This window comes from Rousettus aegyptiacus, unplaced genomic scaffold (genome assembly GCF_014176215.1).
Source record: "Rousettus aegyptiacus isolate mRouAeg1 unplaced genomic scaffold, mRouAeg1.p scaffold_m13_p_11, whole genome shotgun sequence".
Lineage (NCBI taxonomy): Eukaryota > Metazoa > Chordata > Mammalia > Chiroptera > Pteropodidae > Rousettus > Rousettus aegyptiacus.
Window position 1 is genome coordinate 18,729,804 of NW_023416286.1, and position 21,556 is coordinate 18,751,359.

The window sequence follows — 21,556 nt, forward strand, 5'->3', positions numbered from 1 at the left end:
TCGATTTCTCTCTAAAATGACTAATTTATGGCAAGATTCAAGATATCTATAAAATAAATACCCTTGAGTGCATAGTATGTTTCTGTCCCAGTGTATGATACAATCTTGTGTTCTCATAAGGATGTAGAAATATGTTTTGCATCCTACACCTTGTAAGTTATATAGAAACATTTTTAATTCTAGTGTACTTTATGATAATGATCCCAATATTGGCTAAATAGAAAAAAGAAATGACCTTCATAAAAGAGTAAATCTAAATGATAAAAAGGAAAAAAATTTGAAAAATATTAAAAGATACTCATCTTCATTAGTAATCAGGAAAAGACCAGTTAAAACCACATTATGCTCATATTATATGTGTTCTACCTTGGCAAAAACGAAAAGTGTCTGATGGGATTAAATGTTAACAAATATGAAAAGCAATAAATTATTTGCCGTGAGCAATCAAGTATAAATTGGTTTTTGGGAACCAGTTTAGTATATCATCTGTTATGTAGGAAGGTTTACATGTTCTAAAACCTGCAGTTTTGTTGATAGGTATAAAATCTAGAGATGTTCTTGAACATGTCCCCAGGATGCATGTACAAGAATGTTCATAGTATTGTATTGTTCGTAGTAACCCCTCAATGGGAACAGCCCAAATGTCCATCAACAGTAGAACCGATAATGAAGTTGTCCCTCCATCAACGGAATACTATAGAGCAATGAAAACTAAGAACTCCTGCCTACATGCAACACAAGTAGTGTTGATTGAAAGAAGCAAATTATGAAAGGGTACAGGTTACTGTTCCAAATCAGCAGAACTAGACTATATTGTTTTGGGATGCAAACATAGGTAAGAAAATTACAAAGATAAATGAATGAACGAATGAATGAATGATTGTCATCAAAGACATAAAAGTATTTACTTCAAAGCGAATAACTTCAGGTAACTTCTAGGATGCTAAAATGATGTTTCTTGACTTGTGTTATGCTCACACAGGTGTTTGCTTAATTATCATTATCTATTTAAGTACTCTTCTGTGGATAAATTAAGAAACTTATAGCCTTTAATAAATTAAGGATTGCTTCACTCAGATCATAAAATGTATTTGGAAAAATTTTTTTCATAGTATCACACTACTATAAATTATTTTTAATTATTTTGCCTTATTCTCTTTTTTCTTTCAATTATAATGATTAAAATAAAACTATGGTATATTTCTTTTAACACAGTCAACAAATCAGATTGTTAACTAATTGGCCTGTTCTTCTCTCCTCCCCTGTATTAATTTAAAATAATTTTTAATAGAGATATAATCCATATACCATATAATCTACCATTTTAAAGTAGATAATTCAGTGGTTTTTAGTATAGTCATGAGGTTGTGCAGCCATCACCACTAATTCCAGAACATTTTCATTGCTCCATAAAGAAACACTGTACCATTAGCAGTCATTTCTCATACTCCCTCCCTAAGCTCTAGCACCCACTAGTCTATTTTCCCCTTCTATGGATTTTCCTATTATTCTTTAAATGTAGTCGGGAATTTTTTTTTTTTTTAAGCTTCATAAATAGCAAAAAAAATGATAATGACTATGTATGAGGGAAAAGTGGATTGACAAAGAAAGTTTATGGGTCTTTACAAGTTATGATTTTATACCAAATTTATTTAAAAATCAGAAGAATAGGGATTTATTGAAAAATCTTAGTAAATGCTTTTAATAAAGATTAGTAGCTACTGACAAGTCTTTAAAATGGAGTCATTTAATTTTCTTTCAAAGTTAAATTTAGAATTAATTACTGGCAAAGTTAACTGTGTTTAAGTACAATTTAAGGGAAGATGATTATTTCAATTATATTAACTAAATAGAAATATTAGAGATTTTTTATGTAAATAAATTTTAGTACCTACTAAGTGGTTTTTGTTTATTTATAACTCCGTGGTGTTCTTTGATCATAAACAAGGCCTAGAAAGTAGTGTTTGTTTGTTTGTTTGTTTGTTTGTTTATAGCCTGAAAATTTTTATTCCTTTAAGTCTTAGCTTACTTTTTGGTCACTAGGCTTCAGAAGAAGTGTCGAAATCACTGCAAGCAATGAAAGAAATTCTGTGTGGTACAAATGACAAGGAGCCCCCAACAGAGACTGTGGCTCAGCTAGCACAGGAACTCTACAATAGCGGGCTGCTGGTGACACTGATAGCTGACCTACAGCTGATAGACTTTGAGGTAAACTATTCGTAAAAGTATTATATCTCTGCTTTTCAATTTTAATATATATGACTATCGATATTTTATTTTAATTTCTATTACTGTTTATTATTTAAAACCCCACTTCTAAAACTTCTAAAATCACTTTAATCTTTAAAATTTAAAAAAATTTTTTTAAAAATTTCAATTACTATTGATAAACAATATTATATTAGTTTCAGGTGTACAACATAGTGATTAGACATTTATATCTTATAAAGTTATCACCCCAGTAAGTCTAGTACCCATCTGATACCACACATAGTTATTATAACATTACTGACTATATTCCCCATGCTATACTTTACATCCCCGTGACTGTTTTTATAACTGGCAATTTGTATATATTAATCCCTTCTCCTTTTTCACTAGCTCCCCAACTTCCCCTCCCATCTAGCACCAATCAATCCGTTCTCTGTATCTATTAATTTGTTTTTGTTTTGTTTGTTCATTTATTTTGTTTTTTAGACTCCATATACAAGTGAAATTATACACTATTTGTCTTTCTCTGTCTTACTTATTTCACTGAGCATTACACCCTCCAGGTACAGCCATGTTGTTACATATGGCAAGATTTCATTCTTTTTTTATGGCTGAGTAACAGTTTATTGTATATATGTACTAATTCTTCTTTATCTAATTATCTATCGATGGGCACTTAGGTTGTTTTCATATCTTAGCTATTGTAAATAACGTCACAGTGAACATAGGGATGCATATATCTTTTCAAATTAGTGTTTTGTATTTCTTCAGATAAATACCTAAAAATGGAATTGCTTAGTCATAAGATAGTTCTGTTTTTAATTTTTTGAGGAACCTCCATACTGTTTTCCATAGCAGCTACACCAGTTTACAATTCCACCAACAGTACACAAAGGTTCCCTTTTCTCCACACCCTCACCAACACTTGTTTTCTTGATTTATTGATGATAGCCATTCTGAAAGGTGGCTTTAATTTGCATTTGCCCAATGATTAGTTATGTTGAGCATTTTTTATGTCTACTGACCATCTGTATGTCCTTCTTCAAGAAATGTCTATTCAGGTGATCTGCCCATTTTTAAAACGGATTGTTCGTTTTTTCAGTGTTCAAAATATATAATGAATTCTTTATATATTTTTGAATATTAACCCCTTATCGGATGTATTGTTGGCAAATATCTTTTCCCACTGAGTAAGTTGTCCTTTTGTTTTGTTGACAGTTTCCTTCACTGTGCAAAAACACTTTAGTTCTATGTAGTAACATTTGTTTATTTTTTCTTTTGTTTCCTTCCCCTGAGGAGACATATCCCCACAAAAAAATATTACTAAGAGCAGTAACAAAGAGTTTTCTGCCTATGGTTCGGGGTCTTACATTTAAGTCCCCCCCCCCCCGCCAGAGGCAACCCTTGGTTGACCTCACTGATTGCAAGGAGCTTGTCAGTTTACAATCTCTTACTTTTTTATTTTTTCCACACCTTCAGCACCTGGTCTTCCTAGGTAGTCTCCCATCCAAGTACTAACCAGGCCTGACCATGCTTAGCTTTCAAGGTCAGATAGAATCAGGCTTGTTCAGGGTGGTGTGGCCATAGACACATTAAAGTCTTTAATACATTTTGAGTTTATTTTTGTGCCTGTTGGTCTAGTTTTATTTTTTGCATGTATCCATCCAGTTTTCCCAACATCATTTATTGAAGAGACTATTTTTACCCCCACCATATATTCTTTCCTTTGTCATAGATTAGTTGACCATATTAGTGATTTATTTCTGTGCTTTTTGTTCTGTTCCATTGATTGATATGTCTGTTTTTATGCCAGTACCGTGCTATTTCAATTACTATGGCTTATCGTGCAGTTTGAAATTAGGTAGCATAACTCCAACTTTCTTTTTCTTTCTCAAGATTGCTGTGGATATTTAGGGTCTTTTGTGGTTCTATATAAATTTTAGGATTATTTGTTCTAGTTCTGTCAAAAATGCCATTGATATTTTGATAGAGGTTGCATTGAATTTGTAGACTGCTTTGCATAGTAGGGATATTTTAACAATGTTAATTCTTCCTATCCGTGAGCATGGTACATGCTTCTGTTTATTTGTGTCTTCATCAATTTCTTTCTTCAATGTCTTATAGTTTTCTGATTACAGGTCTTTTTACCTCCTTGGTTAAATTTATTCCTAGGTATTTTATTCTTTTTGACATGTAAATGGGATTATTTTCTCAATTTCTCTTTCTTGTAGTTTGTTATAGGTAATTAAAAATGCAATTAATTTCTGAATGTTAATTTTGTATCTTGTTACTTTACCGGATTCATTTATCGGTTCTAATAGTTTTTTGGTACAATCTTTGGGTTCTCTATATATAGTATCATGTCATCTGCAAATAATAACAATTTTATTTCTTCCTTTCCAATTTGGATGCCTTTTCTTTGTTTTTCTTTTCTGATTGCTGTGGCTAGGACTTCCAATTCTATGTTGAATAAGAGTGGTGAAAGGGGACATCCTTGCCTTGTTTCTGATCTTAAGGAAAATGCTTTTAGCTTTTCCCCATTGTGTATGATGTTAGCAGTGGGTTTATCATTTATGGTCTTTATCATGTTGAGGTATGTTTTCTCTTGCCTCACTTTGCTGAGAGTTTTTATAATTAGATGTTGGATTTTATCACATGCTTTTCCTGTAACTTGATATGATTATATGATTTTTATCCTTCATTTTATTGGTGTATCACATTAATTGATTTGTGGATATTGAAGTAGTCTCAGATCCTTGGAATAAATACCACTTGATCAAGATATTGACATTTTTGATGCATTGCTGAATTCAGTTTGCTAATATCTGTTGAGGATTTTTGCATCTATCTTCATCAGGGATATTTGTCTATAGTTTATTTTTTTTTTCTTTATTGTCTTTGTCTAGTTTTAGAATCAGGTAATGCTGGCCTTATAAAATGAGTTTGGGAGCCTTCCTTTATCTTCTGTTTTTTGGAATAGTTTGAGAAGAATAGATATTAATTTTTCTTTAGATATTAGGTAAAATTAGTCCAGGGCTTTTGTTTGTTGCAAGTTTTTGAATATTTATTCGACTTCGTTAGTAGTTACTGGTGTGTTTAGATTTCTCTTTCTTCCTGATTCAGTCTTGGAAGATTGTATGTTTCTAGGAATTTATCTATTTCTTCCTTGTTTCTTGAGATGGTAGAACTGTATTGCTGTAAATTTCCCTCTTAGAACTGCTGTGGCTGTGTCCCATAGATTTTGGATCACTATGTTTTCATTTTCATTTGTCTCAAGGTTTCTTCTGATTTCTTCCTTGATCTAATTGTTAACCTATTCAGTTTTTAGTAGCATGTTAGTTAGTCTCCATTTGTTTGTGTGGTTTTAATTTTCTTCTTGTAATTGATATCTAGTTTCTTAACATTGTGATCAGAGAAGATGTTTGATATAATTTCAGTCATCTTATATTTATTGAGATTTCTTCTGTGGCCTAACATATGGTCTATCCTAGAAAGTGATTTATGTGCACTTTAGAAAAATGTGTATGCTGCTATTTTGGGGTATAATGTCCTAAAAATATCAATTAAGTTTATCTGCTCTAATGTGTCATTTGAGGCTACTCTTTCCTTCTTGATTTTCTGTCTGGATGATCTATCCATTGATGTCAATGGGGTGATAGAGTCCCCTATGACTGTATTACTGTCACTCTCTCCTTTTATGTCCATCAATATTTTCTTTCTATATATAGATGCTCCTACAGTGGGTATAGATGTTTATGAGCATTATGTCCTTATTGGATTGATCGCTTTATCATTATGAAATGCCCTTCTTTGTCCCTTGATACGAACCTTGTTTTAAAGTCTGTTTTGTCTAATATAAGTATTGCTACCCCACCTTTTTTCATTATCATTGACATAAAACACGTTTTTCCATCTCTTCTTTCAATTTGAGTGTGTCCTTCTATCTGAAGTGAGTCTCTTATAGGCAGCATCTGTTTGGGTCTTTTTAAAAATTCATTATGCTGCCCTATGGCTTTTGATTGGAACATTTAGTCCATTTACATTTAAAGTAATTATTGATAAGTAGGTAGTTCTTGCCATTATAAAAGTAGGTATTGTTTTCTGTGTTTTCGTAGTTCTGTTCTTTTTATATTGTCTTGCTCTCCTGTCTTGTATGTTGATGACGTTTTAGTGTTGTGTTTGGATTCCTTACTCTTTATTTCTTGTATATCTCTTGCAAATTTTTAGTTTGTGGTTACTATGTGCTTCTTATATACCAAGCTATGTTTATAGCTGTCTGTTTTAAGTTGGTGGTCGTTAAGTTCAAACACATTCTAAAATCACTACAACTTTTACTCGCCTCCTCAATGTTTATGTTTTTGTCATTATTTTTTACTTCTTTTGTGTGTGTATGTATTTGGGTGTATCCCTTAATTTATTGTTGTAGTTGGTTGATGCAGCGCTTTTACTTTGTGTTTGCCTTTGTCGGAGAGAATTTTTTTATTTCCTGTTTTCGTATTTATATTCTTCATCTTTTCTTTTTAAAGAGGTCCCTTTAGCATTTCTTGTAATACCGGTTTAGTAGTGATAAACTCCTTTATAAAGGTTCGTGTGTGTGAGGAACTTGAATCTTTTTTAATAAAGCAAAAAGGTATACTATAATTAAGTTTGCAGCTAGGGAGCAAGGTTAGTGGCCAGTAATAATAATAGATAACATTTATTGAGTGGTTACTATATGTTATACAATTTTAAGTATATATCTCATTTAATTCTTAAAGCAGACTTTGTAATTGATATTAGCCCCATTTTATAGATGAAGAACCTAAGGTTCAAAGATATAATTTACCCAAAATCACTCAATTACTAAGAGCCTAAGCTGGGATTCAAACTCAGTATCTCCCAAACCTGTTATTTTGTTAAAATTAATTTTAAAATATTTTACCTATTTGAAAACAGTTATTACCTAATTTAGCTAAATAATAAGTTAGCTAAATAAAACAAGAACCTAGAAACCTAAGTGGTGAGTATGTGTAGGCATTTTATTATCTATCATATATCTAACTTAGAACAGTGGTTTTTCAGTACAAAAGGTACAAGCAAGGCAAGTTTGGATGTCAGCTATTTCTGTGGTGGCATCTTGGTTTTTATTTGTTTGTTTTTTTGTTACTTCTGTCAGGCTTTTGATACTGCTAGGGTCTCCATTAATTCTCAGGGTTGAAAGAGAATGGAGATTTCTGAGAGAAATTGCTTTTAGTTTTGTCACTGAGAAATTGAAAGGAAAACTAATTACAGTGATTATAGTGATTAGATCAAAATAAATAAGGTTAGGGCTCTGGGGATCTGTGAAATCCTAGCCCCAGGCTCTCTGGACTATTTAGATTGAGGAAGATGTTTGACAGCAACCAAGGAGGAGGAGTGTGGAGCAAGACCTCTCTGGAAATGTGAAGCCAGTTATGTTGGTTAGAAGCAACTCTGGCTGAGGAACCCATCTGGTCCTGACTTCAACTCATCCTTCCTTTCATATACACCTGTCTTTTTCTTTCTTTTCCTCCTATACCTATTTCTCTATCTTTGACATTTTTTGCCCGGTAATCTCTTTTCATACTTTTTCCTTTTGCTGGATTTGTTCAGTCTCCCTCCCATCTTACTCATTTTTTTCAAAGTGAATTTACATGTAGTTTTATTGTTGTGTTTATATACTTTTATCTTTTATTTAGTTTAAAATGAGATATGAACCTTTATAGGAGCTGTGCACAGTATAAAAACATTTGACTTGGAATTAGAATTGCTTTGAGTCCCTGATCTGCCCTTCGATAGTAATATAACCTCTTTGAAACTAAATTTTCTCATTATAAAATAGAAATAATATGAACTTACAAGTATTGTTTTAAGTATTAAAGTAAATAAAACTAAATACATGTACTATACACAAATTTAAACTATACACAAATGTATAATATATTCTCATTTCCTTTCTCAAACTAAAGTTAAATGTAAGCTGATTTATTTTTGTTTTAACCCTTGATGTTTGTTTGTTTATTGTTTTAGTTTGAAATTTAGTTGGTCAGTGACCATAAATGAGAAAAAAACCTATGCTTTTGAATTATAGTATTACATTTCTATATGTACATATTTTTTTTCACATTTCCCTGAAAGCAACAATTTATTAAGCTATTATTATAATTAATTAACTTGTTAGCTCAAGTTAGTTTATGAGATTAGCCCAGTTTTCTCTTGGAAGATATGTGACCAAGGATGGTTGTGTTTCGAAGACTGCATCAGGGATGCATGTCAGGCTCAGTAACCTGGAGTCTTGAGCAGCCACAGAATAGCACAGGGTCAAAGGTCAAAGTGCTGTCCAGTAACTGTGGAGATGGACATATGCCAAAGAAAAACTTTGGGTACCTCACAGTATTGTTCAGCATTGAAGTAGATAACAAAAGAAGAACAATAAGAAATACTTACGCAAGTTTCCCTTATTTTACGTGGTATACAGAAAATAAATAAATTTAGAGAGGATGTTTACTTAAAAATGATTTTGGGATTAAGTCATTCCATTGCCCAAAAATTGGCTTTTGTGTTATCAAGTAAACTTTTATTCTCTGGAATCATTGGGGAAAGAAATATTTTTCCGAATATTTGAATTTTCCATATAGCTTAAGATTAACTTTTCAAATGCAGATAGTTAAATAAATTACTTTTGTGAATTGCTTTATATTTTCTTTATAAAATGTATTATATTCTTGCCTCTCCTTTATATAATAAGATACTATATATAAGAAATTTTTACTGATGAATCAAAACTATCATTAGGAAGATCTATTATTGTGATAATAGCAGACAATTCTTTTTTTTTTTTCAGCTTTATTTAGGTATAATTGACAGGACAATTCTTGACCGTGTTCATTCAATTGATGTAACATGATGCCTGACACATACTTATAAATGAATGTGATATTAAGTATATGAAGTTGTTCTCAAGTCCCTAGAAAGTAAATGCTTATAAATACTTCTTGGTTGAATGAATGGAAAACAGTTAAAATTTAGGACAATTCAGTATTAAGCATTCCACCAACTACATGTAATATTTTCAGGAAGGAGGCAGCATTACTAGCATTATTAGCCTGCTTGCAGAAATGTGTTATGTATCCCTATGGACTGGAAGTGTGAATGATGATTTCATAGGCAGCAACTTTCCTTCTCAATCCTAAAGTATCCGTATAAGCTAGTAATAGCTTGATAAAATTCCTCCTAACTTCAAAACTCAATCTGTTCATACAGAACCCCACCCTCCTCATCTCTTGGTTCATACTAGTACTAGTACAGCCCCTTCTGGATTAAGAATATCTTAAGTACTAGGACTATGTTTTCCATACCTACTGCCTGTACCCTGTTCTTTGGTTGGTTGAATAAATGGATTTAGGAATGAGAATGAGAGATAAAAGCAGAGGTCTTGAGGCACAGCAGTAAGCCACTTTTCCTAGTAAATTGTGTAGAAGATCATTCAAGAAAATGATACTGTCATTTCAGTGAGTGAATAAGCTCTCTTGGGACTTCTTTGACAAGTACAACAGCCATTTAACTATAACATTTCTGGTATGTTTTTATAACATAAAGAAAAAATTATTACTTTAGAGATGGGCTGCAGCTTTGGCTAGAAAACCTAAAAGAATAGAGCATTCCCTACAGACAAAAAAGTAAACTTTTGTTTAGAAGACACCTAGATGGGCTTTTTGTTAGTTGTGAAAGGCAAGGTCTCCAGGCAATATTTGGAAGGACAAGATTGAAAGAAAAGAGCTTAGATTCCCTTTGTAGAGTAAAGTAAAGAAGTGCCCTCTTTTGGGCTAAGTTTTATAGGAGTAGGAAATGGAAGAGAGAAAGCAGAAGAGTTAAAGGGAGAGAGAAGGCTCTAGAACCATGACAGGAAGGAGTTTAAGGAGAAAGATCAGGAATACTGAGGAACCTTTAACAATAATGATATGTAGGATTCAATTTGAAGACATTTCTGCACTACGCAATAATTACCCTTTGTTACCTTTAAACCTTTGATAAAAGGACTATGTGCTAATAGTATATGTCAGTGAAGGAGAAAGGGCAGTTTTCTTCACTTGGGATTACAAGGTGTTAAGAAAATAATTAGTTGCAGGAGGCAAAACAAGAAACGGGTTGGGAGGAGCTGGGAGGGGGGATTGGAAATCCAGAGCTGACAGCAGTGATGGTGGCCCAAGGTGTTGGCTTAGATTGGGTGGCAGGGAGTGACTGGGGAATCTGTGTGGCAAACTCATTTCTCCTTCAGGTATCAAGAGGAAAGTGGTTTGTCGGGGTGAGAAAAATGCTGGAGGATCCTGCTATTATGTGAATAAGAAGAACTGGTTAGCAAGTAGACCCTTGAGTTAAAATTGTTTAAAAAGGAAATCTTATACTTTATAGCCATAATTTTTTATCTAAGCCTTAAAATTACTGACAGAAAAGAACCACTTCAGCATATTGTTAATAAGGTTTTTAAAAAAAAAAAAAAAAGTTGTGGTTGAAATTACAAGACTTCTGATTTTGTGGGCTCAGGATCAAACTCAGAGCTGTGTTTTTGAGGTTTGGCCACTATTCAAGACATAGCTTTAGACTCTTTGATGTTTTGAAACACAACATGATAAGAGATCAAAGGGTGAAAATGTATTGCATGTAAGAGTTGATCTATTCATTTTAAAGACAGGTATGACTTACAAAACTAGAGTGGATGCGAAGTCAACTGTTCGGGCTGAATTAGAAAGCAGCTCAAAGAAACAAACTTTTCTACTCTGATAATTTTACCTCTAGCGAGTATTTCTTGCTATGTTAAAAAAAAAAATCAGCAAAATGAGCACTTCAGGGCCAGCTTTTTAATAAGCCATTTTATGATCCTACGTGTTTGAAAATTTCCGTCCCCTCCCTGTACCTTGGTCCTGAATAAAGTGGTCCTTAACCTTTGGTTTTATTTCTGTAAAAATGAGAAATTACGAAGTCTTAAGATTTGACTGTACTTCATGCATTTAATAATTTGATATACTTACTGATTGTGGAGGGCATTGATTCTATATTTTGCATCTGCCTTTAGACAACATAAGTGAAAATTAAGGGTGGGAAAATATGGAATTTTATGTCGTTACCTATTTTTTTAAAAAAGAAACTAGTGAATATAAATTTTAGAAGCATTTATATCTATAAAGGTACATAACTTATGGGTGATTAAGCATCAGGTCCTTAATCTGAAGCATGGTCTCTTCATTGTTTGTGTTTCCCCTATAAAAATTAAGACAACGACCATTGATCTTACCATACTTTTAAAGAAAGGTAACCTGCCATAAGGATAAAGACTGCTCATGCCATGTATAATGTACAAAATATTTTGTCTGCCAAGCCCCTTTGCTTTCTGGGAAATGCTCCCTCCTTCGCCACTCACCTGGTTACAATGAGAGCAGTCATTTTGTGCAGCATGACACCTTGCCCAACACACAGCTGATTGGCTTAGCAGTGGACATCAGACCAAAGTCGGGCCAGAGTATTTCTGCAGGATTCTGAAACTGGAACAGAGACAGGACTGAGTCTCTAAGTAGGAGCTAAAGATATTAGATATAATTTATCAGTGGCCAGGTTTTCTACCATGTAGACTAAAGAAGTAGAGAAGCCAGTCTGCAGAGAAGACAAGAGAGAAGAATGAAGAAGATAGGTAGAGAGATAGGGGTAGGGTTGAGGGCTCCCTGATGAAATTCATATTATATATATATATACACACACACACACACACTTAAAATTTATATATAAATTTTAAGTTTAAATATATATATTTAAAATTATATATAAACTTAAATATATATATATACATATATATTTAAACTTAAAATTTTTTGAGAGTAACTAAGTCTGAGCTATTCTGTGCTTGGGTTCTCTGAAACTTTCCCAATATTTATAAATTAGTTTAGTTTAAATTTTAGTCCTCACAGAAGAGTCCTTGCTAATCTATGCAATGAACACTACTACCTCTTGCCCCTTTCAGACTGCTCTGCCTATATAGTTCTGCTATTGAAATTCAGCATAAACATTTGCCTTACTTACCTCCACTATCCCCACCCTCTCCCCCAAACAAACACACACTGGAGCAGAATAGAGAAGTCCATGACTTTAATGCCTACAGTTGTGTTTCGTTTTTTAAAATAAGGTATAATTTACAAACAGATTCTCCCTTTTTAGTGCACAGTTCTGTGACGTAGAAGAGTTCCACCACCACCTCAAGTTTTTTCAAACTCTTTTGTACCAGCTTCTGCACCTATTTTCAGCCTATGGCAGCCAATGATCTATCTTCCATCCCTGTATTTTTGCCTTTGCAAATGTGTAAATGGAATCATACAGAATGTAGCTTTTCGAGTCTGTCTTCTTTCACTTAATGCAATGCATTTGCTGTTCATCCATGTCGTTGCCATGTATCGGGAGTTTGTTCCTCTTTATTGCTCAGTGGTGTTCCGTTGCATGTGTGTACAAAGGATCATTTATCCATTCTCCAACTGAAGGATATTTGTTTTTTCAGTTTTTAGCAGTTATCAATAAAACTTGTAACCATTTATGTGCATTTTTAAAAATATTAATCTAGGTTTTCATTTCACTTAGATAAATAGGAGGAGGATCATTGGTTTGTGTCATATTTTTGTTTGTTTGTTTTGGCCTTGGTTTGTTAATTTTAGCCAATTTAGTTAGTAAATGTTAGTGGTATGTCACTGTGGTTTTAATTTTCATCTCCCTAATGACTAATGATGTTGAACATCTTTTCAAGTGTTTATTTGCCACCATATCTCTTCTTTTGTCTACTCAGATCTTTTGTCTTCTTTTTATCTCGTTGTTGAATTTTGAGAATTCTTTATATTTTCTGTATACAAGTCACTGGCAGCAATTTTAAAGTGGGTTTTTTTCTTTCCCAATCCTTGCCCTCCCCTCTTTCACTCTCAGTGAAAGATGCTCTTTATCATTGGTTACTTCTAATTCCTATGACGGCTTTTCGTCACTTCGTTCTTCCCTCTTTATCTTTTCTTGTTTGATTCCAGATAATATATACTTCCATATATATTATCCATTCAGCAAATAATTATTGAGCATCTCATGTCAGGGGCTGACCTTTTTTGAATTTGCCAGTCAACACAAGTGCTTCCTCAGGTTTGATATTTAATCTGTTACATTATATGTTATTTTAGAATAACTGTCCAATTTCAGGCAATTTCTGATGTTGGTGCATTGTCATCAAAGACGTTTTTAGAGTTTTTTTCCCGTCTTCTGGCTACTTCTAAATCCAGAGCTTTGACATCTTGCTGACTGAGGGTTGCGGAAAACTAATTTTGAAATAGTTTATTCCAGTTATATATAGTGTAATGAATAGGTATCTGTAAAGATTCCATATAATGTAGAGGCCATCATTCATCATTCATCATTCATCCCTGTTTAAATTTTCTCTAATGCTTTCCATTCTGATCCTTTTCTCTGTTTGGAGAAACTGTCCCTTGTAGCAGAACTTGTTTTTGTTTTCCATAGGGGTTTTCTTTGACTTTGCACACATTTCCTAATAAACTAGAATAATGTTTTCCTCTGTGTAAAAGTTGGATAGAGTTCTGTGGAGCTTCATTTCTGCTGTTCATTGGAATGCCATATGAAATGTTCCTGTAGCATCTTACTGGGAAGTATGTAAAACATGCTCTTATGACATTTCAAAGAGGATTAATATTCTGCAGTATTACTGTGGAATCTAGAAAGGTTTGAACAAAACAAATGACTTCTTTCATTTTAAATTTCATGTATATTTTAGCTGTATCTGTTTTATACAGCAAATATGTTTTTTTACCTTCTGTATAAATGAAATTAATGCAATATGAACATTTTTAGTATTTTAAAATTATGAGAGCAACTGATTCTAAGGCAAACATCTGCAACCGTTTTGGCACCAGGAACCGGTGCTCCTATGAGAATCTAATGCCCGATGATCTGAGGTGGAGTTGAGGCGGTGATGCTAGTGCTTGGAAGTAGCTACAAATACAGATAAAGCTTTGCTCACTGGCCCACCGCTCACCTCCTGCTGTGTGGCCTGGTTTCTAACAGACCAGTACCAGTCCACAGCCTGGGGGTTTGGGGGTCCCTGTTCTACAGTATCCTTTTAAACTGAAGACTCACCTACTAAATTTCTATTAAAATTTGGATTTTGTATAGTGTTTTTTTTTAAAAGGAGACTATAATTTACTTTCTCACGTACTTGTTCTCTATCTCTCTGTCTCTCCTCCCTTTAAATCCTTCTTTCTCCCTGGCTCACTTTTCTTCCTTTCTTCTTTGCTCTTGCCTCCTCTTTCTTCCTCTGTTCCTTCCACTCCTCTCTTTACATCTTTCTATGAAATAAAGTGAAAACAATGAATAGTCATAACTGTTTCTTTTTTCTTTTCTTTTCTTTTTTACACCTACAGCACCTAGTCATTATTTCTTATATTTAATCATCCTCAACATTTTGATATTCCAATTTATTTCTGCCAGTTAGATATATCATAATTTATTTAACCATGCCTAACTCTGATATATTGGTTGTTTCTAATTCATTGTTATTACCACTATGATAAAGATCTCTGTACCTGACACTTTTTCTATACTTAAAATGATTATTTGGGATTATTTTCTCAGGCTAGATTTCCCAATGTGAAATTCTAGAATATCAGTCTGGTATCACTAGATTGCTTTATAGCCTCTCCAACAATATATGAGAAACAGCAAGTTAATTTGACCATTTAAAAAATTACTGGATCAATTTACATTCCACCAGCAATGTACAAGGGTTCCCTTTTCTCTACATCTTCTCCAACACTAGTTATTTTTTGTCTTATTAATAATAGCCATTCTAATAGGTGTTGATGTAGTATCTCATTGTGGTTTTGATTTCTATTTCCCTTGTAACTAGTGATGTTGAATATCTTATATCTGTTGGCCATCCATATGTCCATTAAGGCCTTCTGTCTATTTTTTAATCAGATTGATTTTTTGTTGTTATTGAGTCGAGTTCTTCATATATTTAGAGTATTAGCCCCTTATCAGAGGTATTGTTTGCAGATATCTCTTCATTTGGTTGCTCGCCTTTTTTGTTGAAGGTTTATTTGCTGCATAAAATCTTTACCCCCCCCCCATTTGAAAATACTTATTTATAAAGATATACGTACCCTATGTTCATTGCAGTATTATTTACAATAGCCAAGACATGGAAACAACCTACGCGTTCTTTGATAGGTGATTGGATAAAAATGATGCGGTACATGTATACAATGGAATACTTCCTAGCCATTGGCAACAACATGGATGGATCTTGAGTTTATAATGCTAAGTGAAATAAGTCAGTTGAGAGATGAAAGCTAGAATCAAGGCCATAATGATTAAAAATGGCATGTCATTCTTGTCTTTATTTTCCATATAAAAATCTGTGCTTCAATTGGAGCTTCAACTAGAGAAGCAGAGTGTGTGAGAGTGGAAGTCTTACACATGAGGATTCTAAGAAACCCTGTCCAAGGCTGAATATAGTTCCTCTGGCTCCTGCTACTTACTAGGACTGAGGGGTCTCTTGTATCTATTAGGTTACATATAACTTCTTATCATCATCTAAGTCAGATATATCCACCTAATAGAAAGCTTACATTCTTTTTTTTTTTTTTTAGCAAGGTGGGAGGGGAATGGATAAAGCAGAGAGGGAAAATTGCCAAGAAGTATATTCAAGAAAAAGAAGTTTGATTCCAACCTATATTTGCTAAAATATTTTCTTCATCTATTTTCCCTCATTTATGAAGGTTTAAAAAAATGTTAATTATAATTTTCTTCTTGTGTAAAGTTAAAAGGTAAAAAAAAATAATTTGTTATGTCATTTTCACTTTTATGTTTTTCTGTGACATTTCATTTACTACTGTAAGAATTAAACTACTAATTGTCCAAATTTCCCACAGTGCAAATCCTGCGGAGCTATATCTGTTTTGTAGACTGTGTTGAATGTTTGAAAGCACAACTGACTAAAGAGTAAATTAATATTTTCATATTATGAAGGCCGGTGCTATTTATGTGTGTATATAAATAGCCTTTGAGATATAATTCACATACCATACTGTTCACTCATTTCAACTGTACAATATATAATAGTTGATTATATTTTCTTTAACAGGGAAAAAAAGATGTGACCCAGATATTTAACAACATCCTGAGAAGACAGATAGGCACTCGGTGTCCTACTGTGGAGTACATTAGTGCTCATCCTCATATCCTGTTTATGCTCCTCAAAGGGTAGGTACATGGTTCCCTTTAAAGTAAGTTTGAGTTTAGAATAGTTGTTAAATGTATTTAGCATCAGCCTCATTTGAGATATGATGGATTCTCTTTTGGAATCACAGTAAAGATTTTTACCACGTTTGAGGTCAGCCCTCCAGACCTCTACCATTACTTAGGCTGCAGCAAAATGCTTTTTAGCAAAGTTCCTTCCATTTATTGCTCTCTGTCCTCTATGTTCCTGTTATTTCTTGTCTCTTCCTATTATATTATTGCTTGTACTTCCCAATCTTCCCTTTTCTAGCAGTGCAGTTATCCTTTCCCTGATTGTATGAGACCAAATCCCCTAACCCTAATCCTCTTTTACACACGCGCGCGCGCGCGCGCGCGCACACACACACACACACACACACACACACTTCTTCCAATGGCTAGCATCTGCCAAGATGACAGGCTTCCACGTGGAGATTGAGTAAATATTACTGTATGTATATGGGACCCTAAGAGAACCAAAATAACTAAAGTCTAGCCAGATAATAGAATCCCTAATTATTCTTATATATATGTATACTTATTTACAGATGCCTCTTGGGCATTTTGAGGTTACTCTAACTCCTAAATAAAGACCAGAGATTTGGATGTAGCAAGGTTCGCAGACAGCAGACTACCTTCTTATTCTCCTTCCCTAACTTTCTACTCTACCATCTCAAACCTATAAATTATGCTGTTTCATACCTAGTCTGTCTCATCTGTGTTTAATTTCCAGTTCCTGCCTTGTATATTTTTGAATGTTTAATTGTATCTAAGTAACACATAACAGTTTAAAAATTAGATAAATCATCAAATAGCAGCCTTCTGCTTCTTTCTTCTCCATTCCTCAGCCCCATTATCCAAAGACAACCACTTTTATCTTTATTTGTTCTGGTATTTACCTCTACATTTCAAATAATGGGCCTATACTAATCTTTGATTTATCCATTTTAAAAACTGCCCTTTGACTTTCTCATAGGCCAGATGATAATTTAGTTTTTTCACCACCACTATTACTCTATTTTCCTTTCCCTTATCCTCCCAATATACTTTATCACAATTTTTTATTTTATTAAAAAGCACATTAAAATTATTATGACTATGTAATCAATATTCATTGTTGAACAAAGTAGTGTATTATGATTATTTCATTTTTTCTTACAAAATACTGTTTTTACTGGAGAATTATGTCTTTCAGTTCTGGGAAGGGAAATATACTTGTATCATGTATTAGAGCAGACTAAACTTATAACAAGCATTAAACTTTACAACAAATAAACCCCAAAATGGAGTGGCTTCACCACCAGAGAAGTTTACTTCTCACACAATAGTGCAGAACAGATGTTCTAGGTCACCAGGCGGATCTGCTTTTTTTAACGTGTGGTTGCTAAGATCACTTCGTTCATTGCCTTTTCAGCCCACAGGAAGGCCAAACACATAAGAGAATTTATGAGCCAGGCCTGGAAATGGCTCATGTTCTCCCATTCACATTCCATTTGAGAGCACTTAGTCACTTGGCCCCTTAATTCTTAAGGGAATCTGAGAATTGAAAAACTGAGTCACTCATCCTACAGAATCTCCTCCCTTTTGGGTTTGTCAGATTGCTTCTTAATGGTGTTCCATTATATATATAATATGAATATAACCTTTTAGAGTAAAGGTTATATTTAAAGGCTTGATTAGATTTAGATTCAGTTTTATTTTGGCAATTATATTTTATAGGTGATTCTCTGTCATTCGGATGGCATCACGTGAGGAGACATACACTTAATAATGCTGAGACTGAGCAATGGGTGCAGACGGTGACAGCCTAATCCATTATAAGGGTCCCCCTCAACCTTATGCTCAATCGTTTTACCATTCATTGAAGTACGTTGCCTGATTCAGTCATTTCAGTAGGGGTTACAGAAAGGTGACTTCCTAATTCTGTCATTCCTTGTGTATTTATTGACTAGAGTAGTTTTATAGGGAATAACTTTCCTTCTTCCACTTCAACAGGTTAATTACTCTGAAATACAAAATATGCACCAGAGAGGCAGAATATATACCTAATTCTTTTCCTTCAGTTACCAATTTAAAGAACAATAAGTTGTCACCCTAGAAACTTACACTGGTATCTAACGAGTTTCATTTCTCTCTCTCTCCCTGCCACACCGCTCCACTTCCCTCTCCCTCCTTTCTCCTCCCCACCCAGCTCTCTCTGTGTATCTTTCTAGTATCATTACAGAACTAGTGTGCTTAGTGTTTTCCACACAGCTTATATTTTACACACAGGTTTTTTGATGCTTAGTTCTCCATCTGTGGCCCCCTCGAGTTCGCCCATGTCCTTTTGATATCACCCCTATTAGTTTGTGAGAGTTTTCTTGCTTTCTGGCATTAGTTATACCAGGTCCATCTTGTGTGTTTCCTAACACAAACCTGGAATCAGCCACTTCTACCAATGACCCTCGTTCCTTTTTGTGAAGAATGGTTCTTAGATCTGGATATGACCTGGATATTAGGGGTGCTCATTGAATCGAATTGTTATGGCTTCTAGTTTTTTTCCAGTGGATAGCATTATTTCATTATTTTTAAAGTAAGAAAATATTTCCAGATAGAAGCAAAACATTTTGACTATATTTAGGAGGCCAACTGTTTGTTGAATGATATTTTACAAAACTTTTCCAAATACTGCCTGACATTGTTTGCTTCTAGCAATAATAACAAAAGGCGTTTTTCCCCTTACATAGTATAATCTGTATTCTTAAGTTGAGATATTATTACACAAGACCTTTCTTCTACCCATTTTCTGTGTAATGTTTACTATAGCTTACTGCTAGATGAAACAATTGTTCTTATATTTGGCTTCTAGTAAATTTGAGAGGGACCTTATATGCTGTCATTATTTGAATGTGCATGCTTATATAGTAGTATGTCTTCTCTACAATAACACAATTAATTATAGTTCAGAACTACAAATCAGAAGGAAAATATGATTCAGTTATTCAGTTTTATAAAATAGAGATTCAGCATTCATTGGACCTGCGGCAAGTCAGTCATGGTGAAGAACACGTGATTTGTCATGGTTCCTGCCCTCAGGAACCTTATCCATAAGTAGAGTATAATAAATGAGACAAATATTTCTTTTTTTTACCAAACCTACAGATATTGTTATTGGAATTTGAAACTTAAGGTAGGCTGAACTTATGGAGTACTTCTTTATAGTAGGCAGTAAACTATCAAAAGCCAATATCCTAGAGGTAGTCAGATTGAAACGGTATATGCAGTATTACAGATCCCTCAAAGGGTATTGAGGAAAATTAGGAATTTCCTTATATATATTAATGTATTACTAACCTTAAGAAGCTGTCATCTCAGAAAATGACAGTTCCACTCTTGGGCAAAAACTGCTGAAATGAAATGACAGTGTTCGATCCAGAGTTTGTTTTTTTTTTTTAACATTCTCTTGGTTCTCAAGAATAGTCAGTACATCACAGATGGTTCTAATAAACTTCACCAAATGAAGGAGAAAAAAGAGAGCTAATTATACACAAAAGTTGGAGTAGAAACTTTTTATAGTCTCAATTTGGAATTTGAATTAAGAAATGAGAAAATGTTGGCTTGAAGTCATACAGATTTTTGTATAAGCCAAAGTTTGAGTTTCATTAGAGTCCTTTAGTATTAAGAATTTTACTTAGAGTTTGAAATTCATTATATGTCTACTTTGTGAAAAACATCATGCTAGACACTCTTGGAAACTAGGGTGGGGATGGGAGAAGGTAACAATAAATAAATATGGAGATAGGGTAAAGGAGGAGAGGAGAAAGTAACAAGATAAGGAAAACCTATCCCCAGCAATTAAGTGTTTGTAATGAGGTGATAAAAACAAATTTATAACAGCTTATTACAATGTAACAAAGTACAGAATGAAAATAACTGCTAAAGTAGAATTACAGACAAGTGTTGTAAGAATGTGAAGGAAGTAGAGAATAATTCTGAATGGTGGGTGATTAGGAAACACTTAAAGGGGGAGCTGGCATTTGAATTAAGCCTTGAAAGATGAGAGAGAATTATAGAGGTGGAAACGTAGGAGAAGGGCATCCTCAGTTGAGAAAATGACATACTCCAAAGAATTAGGGAATGTGATGGAAGAGGAAATCGAAAAGTTAAGTTTAGAGCCAAATTATAAAAGTCAATAAATGTCTTACTAATAATTCTGGATTTTAATTGTCTCTTAAGTTCTTTCTCTAAGCCAATAGTCTTTATATTCTCTTAAATCCTCTATAAATAAATGAGAATGTTTTACTCCTTCACATTTCAGAAATTATACCCCTCTTTATAACAACTTTAATATTTCCTCACCTATAACTCTTCTATGTGTGCCAGTAGGCTGATTTTCAAATTATTCTGATAAGAGAACTTGCTAACACTATAAATGAGCATTTTTATAGTCTGCAAATAATCGTGCCTGTCTGAATATATTAGCATTTAATGTTAATATGAGTTATTTAAGGAATACTCAAATGATATTTATAAATATTATTCAGAATAAAAAATATAAAAATGAATAAATACCACTCTGGTTTAATGAATTCTCTTAAATATCCATTGCCATTCCCCCTACTGTATCTGTAAATTTGATTTTGCAAACTAAAAGCCTAAATTATGGGAAAGAAATTTAATTCAATGAAATGTTATCACTTGTGTATGGTGAGTAATATCTTGAAGTTTTGTGTAAGTGTGGTTTGGTTTTGGTTTTCAAATGTTTGATTTTTCTTATCTATCCAGTTTTCTCATCAGTTCAGTTTTCATCTTTTGCTTTTAAAAAATATTTTTATCAGAATTTTGTTTAACTTGCAGAATTCATGGTAATTCGAAAAATTGCATAGGCCCTTTATTAATGTCATTTTCCCCCTACATTATAGGAAATATATTTCCTATATTTTTTCAACATTCAAAGAAAACACTTTTTCAAAAATTGAGATATTTAAAGATTTTTTCCCAGTGGGCTTTGTACTACAACCATAAAAAGTAGTATTGTATTCAATTGAAATGTTGAATGAAA

The 21,556-nt window shown here is 33.4% G+C and overlaps 1 protein-coding gene across 6 annotated transcripts in view; it reads left to right on the forward strand.

Annotated features, from left to right (window-relative positions):
* CAB39L (calcium binding protein 39 like) overlaps nt 1-21,556 on the forward strand; it is a 129,724-nt gene that overhangs the window by 78,186 nt on the left and 29,982 nt on the right. For all 6 annotated transcript variants that reach the window (XM_036228567.1, XM_016143127.2, XM_016143128.2 and 3 more), the window contains 2 exons: nt 2,044-2,208; nt 16,382-16,500. In XM_036228567.1, coding sequence (XP_036084460.1) covers nt 2,044-2,208; nt 16,382-16,500 — 284 coding nt within the window. The remainder of the gene's footprint in view (nt 1-2,043; nt 2,209-16,381; nt 16,501-21,556) is intronic.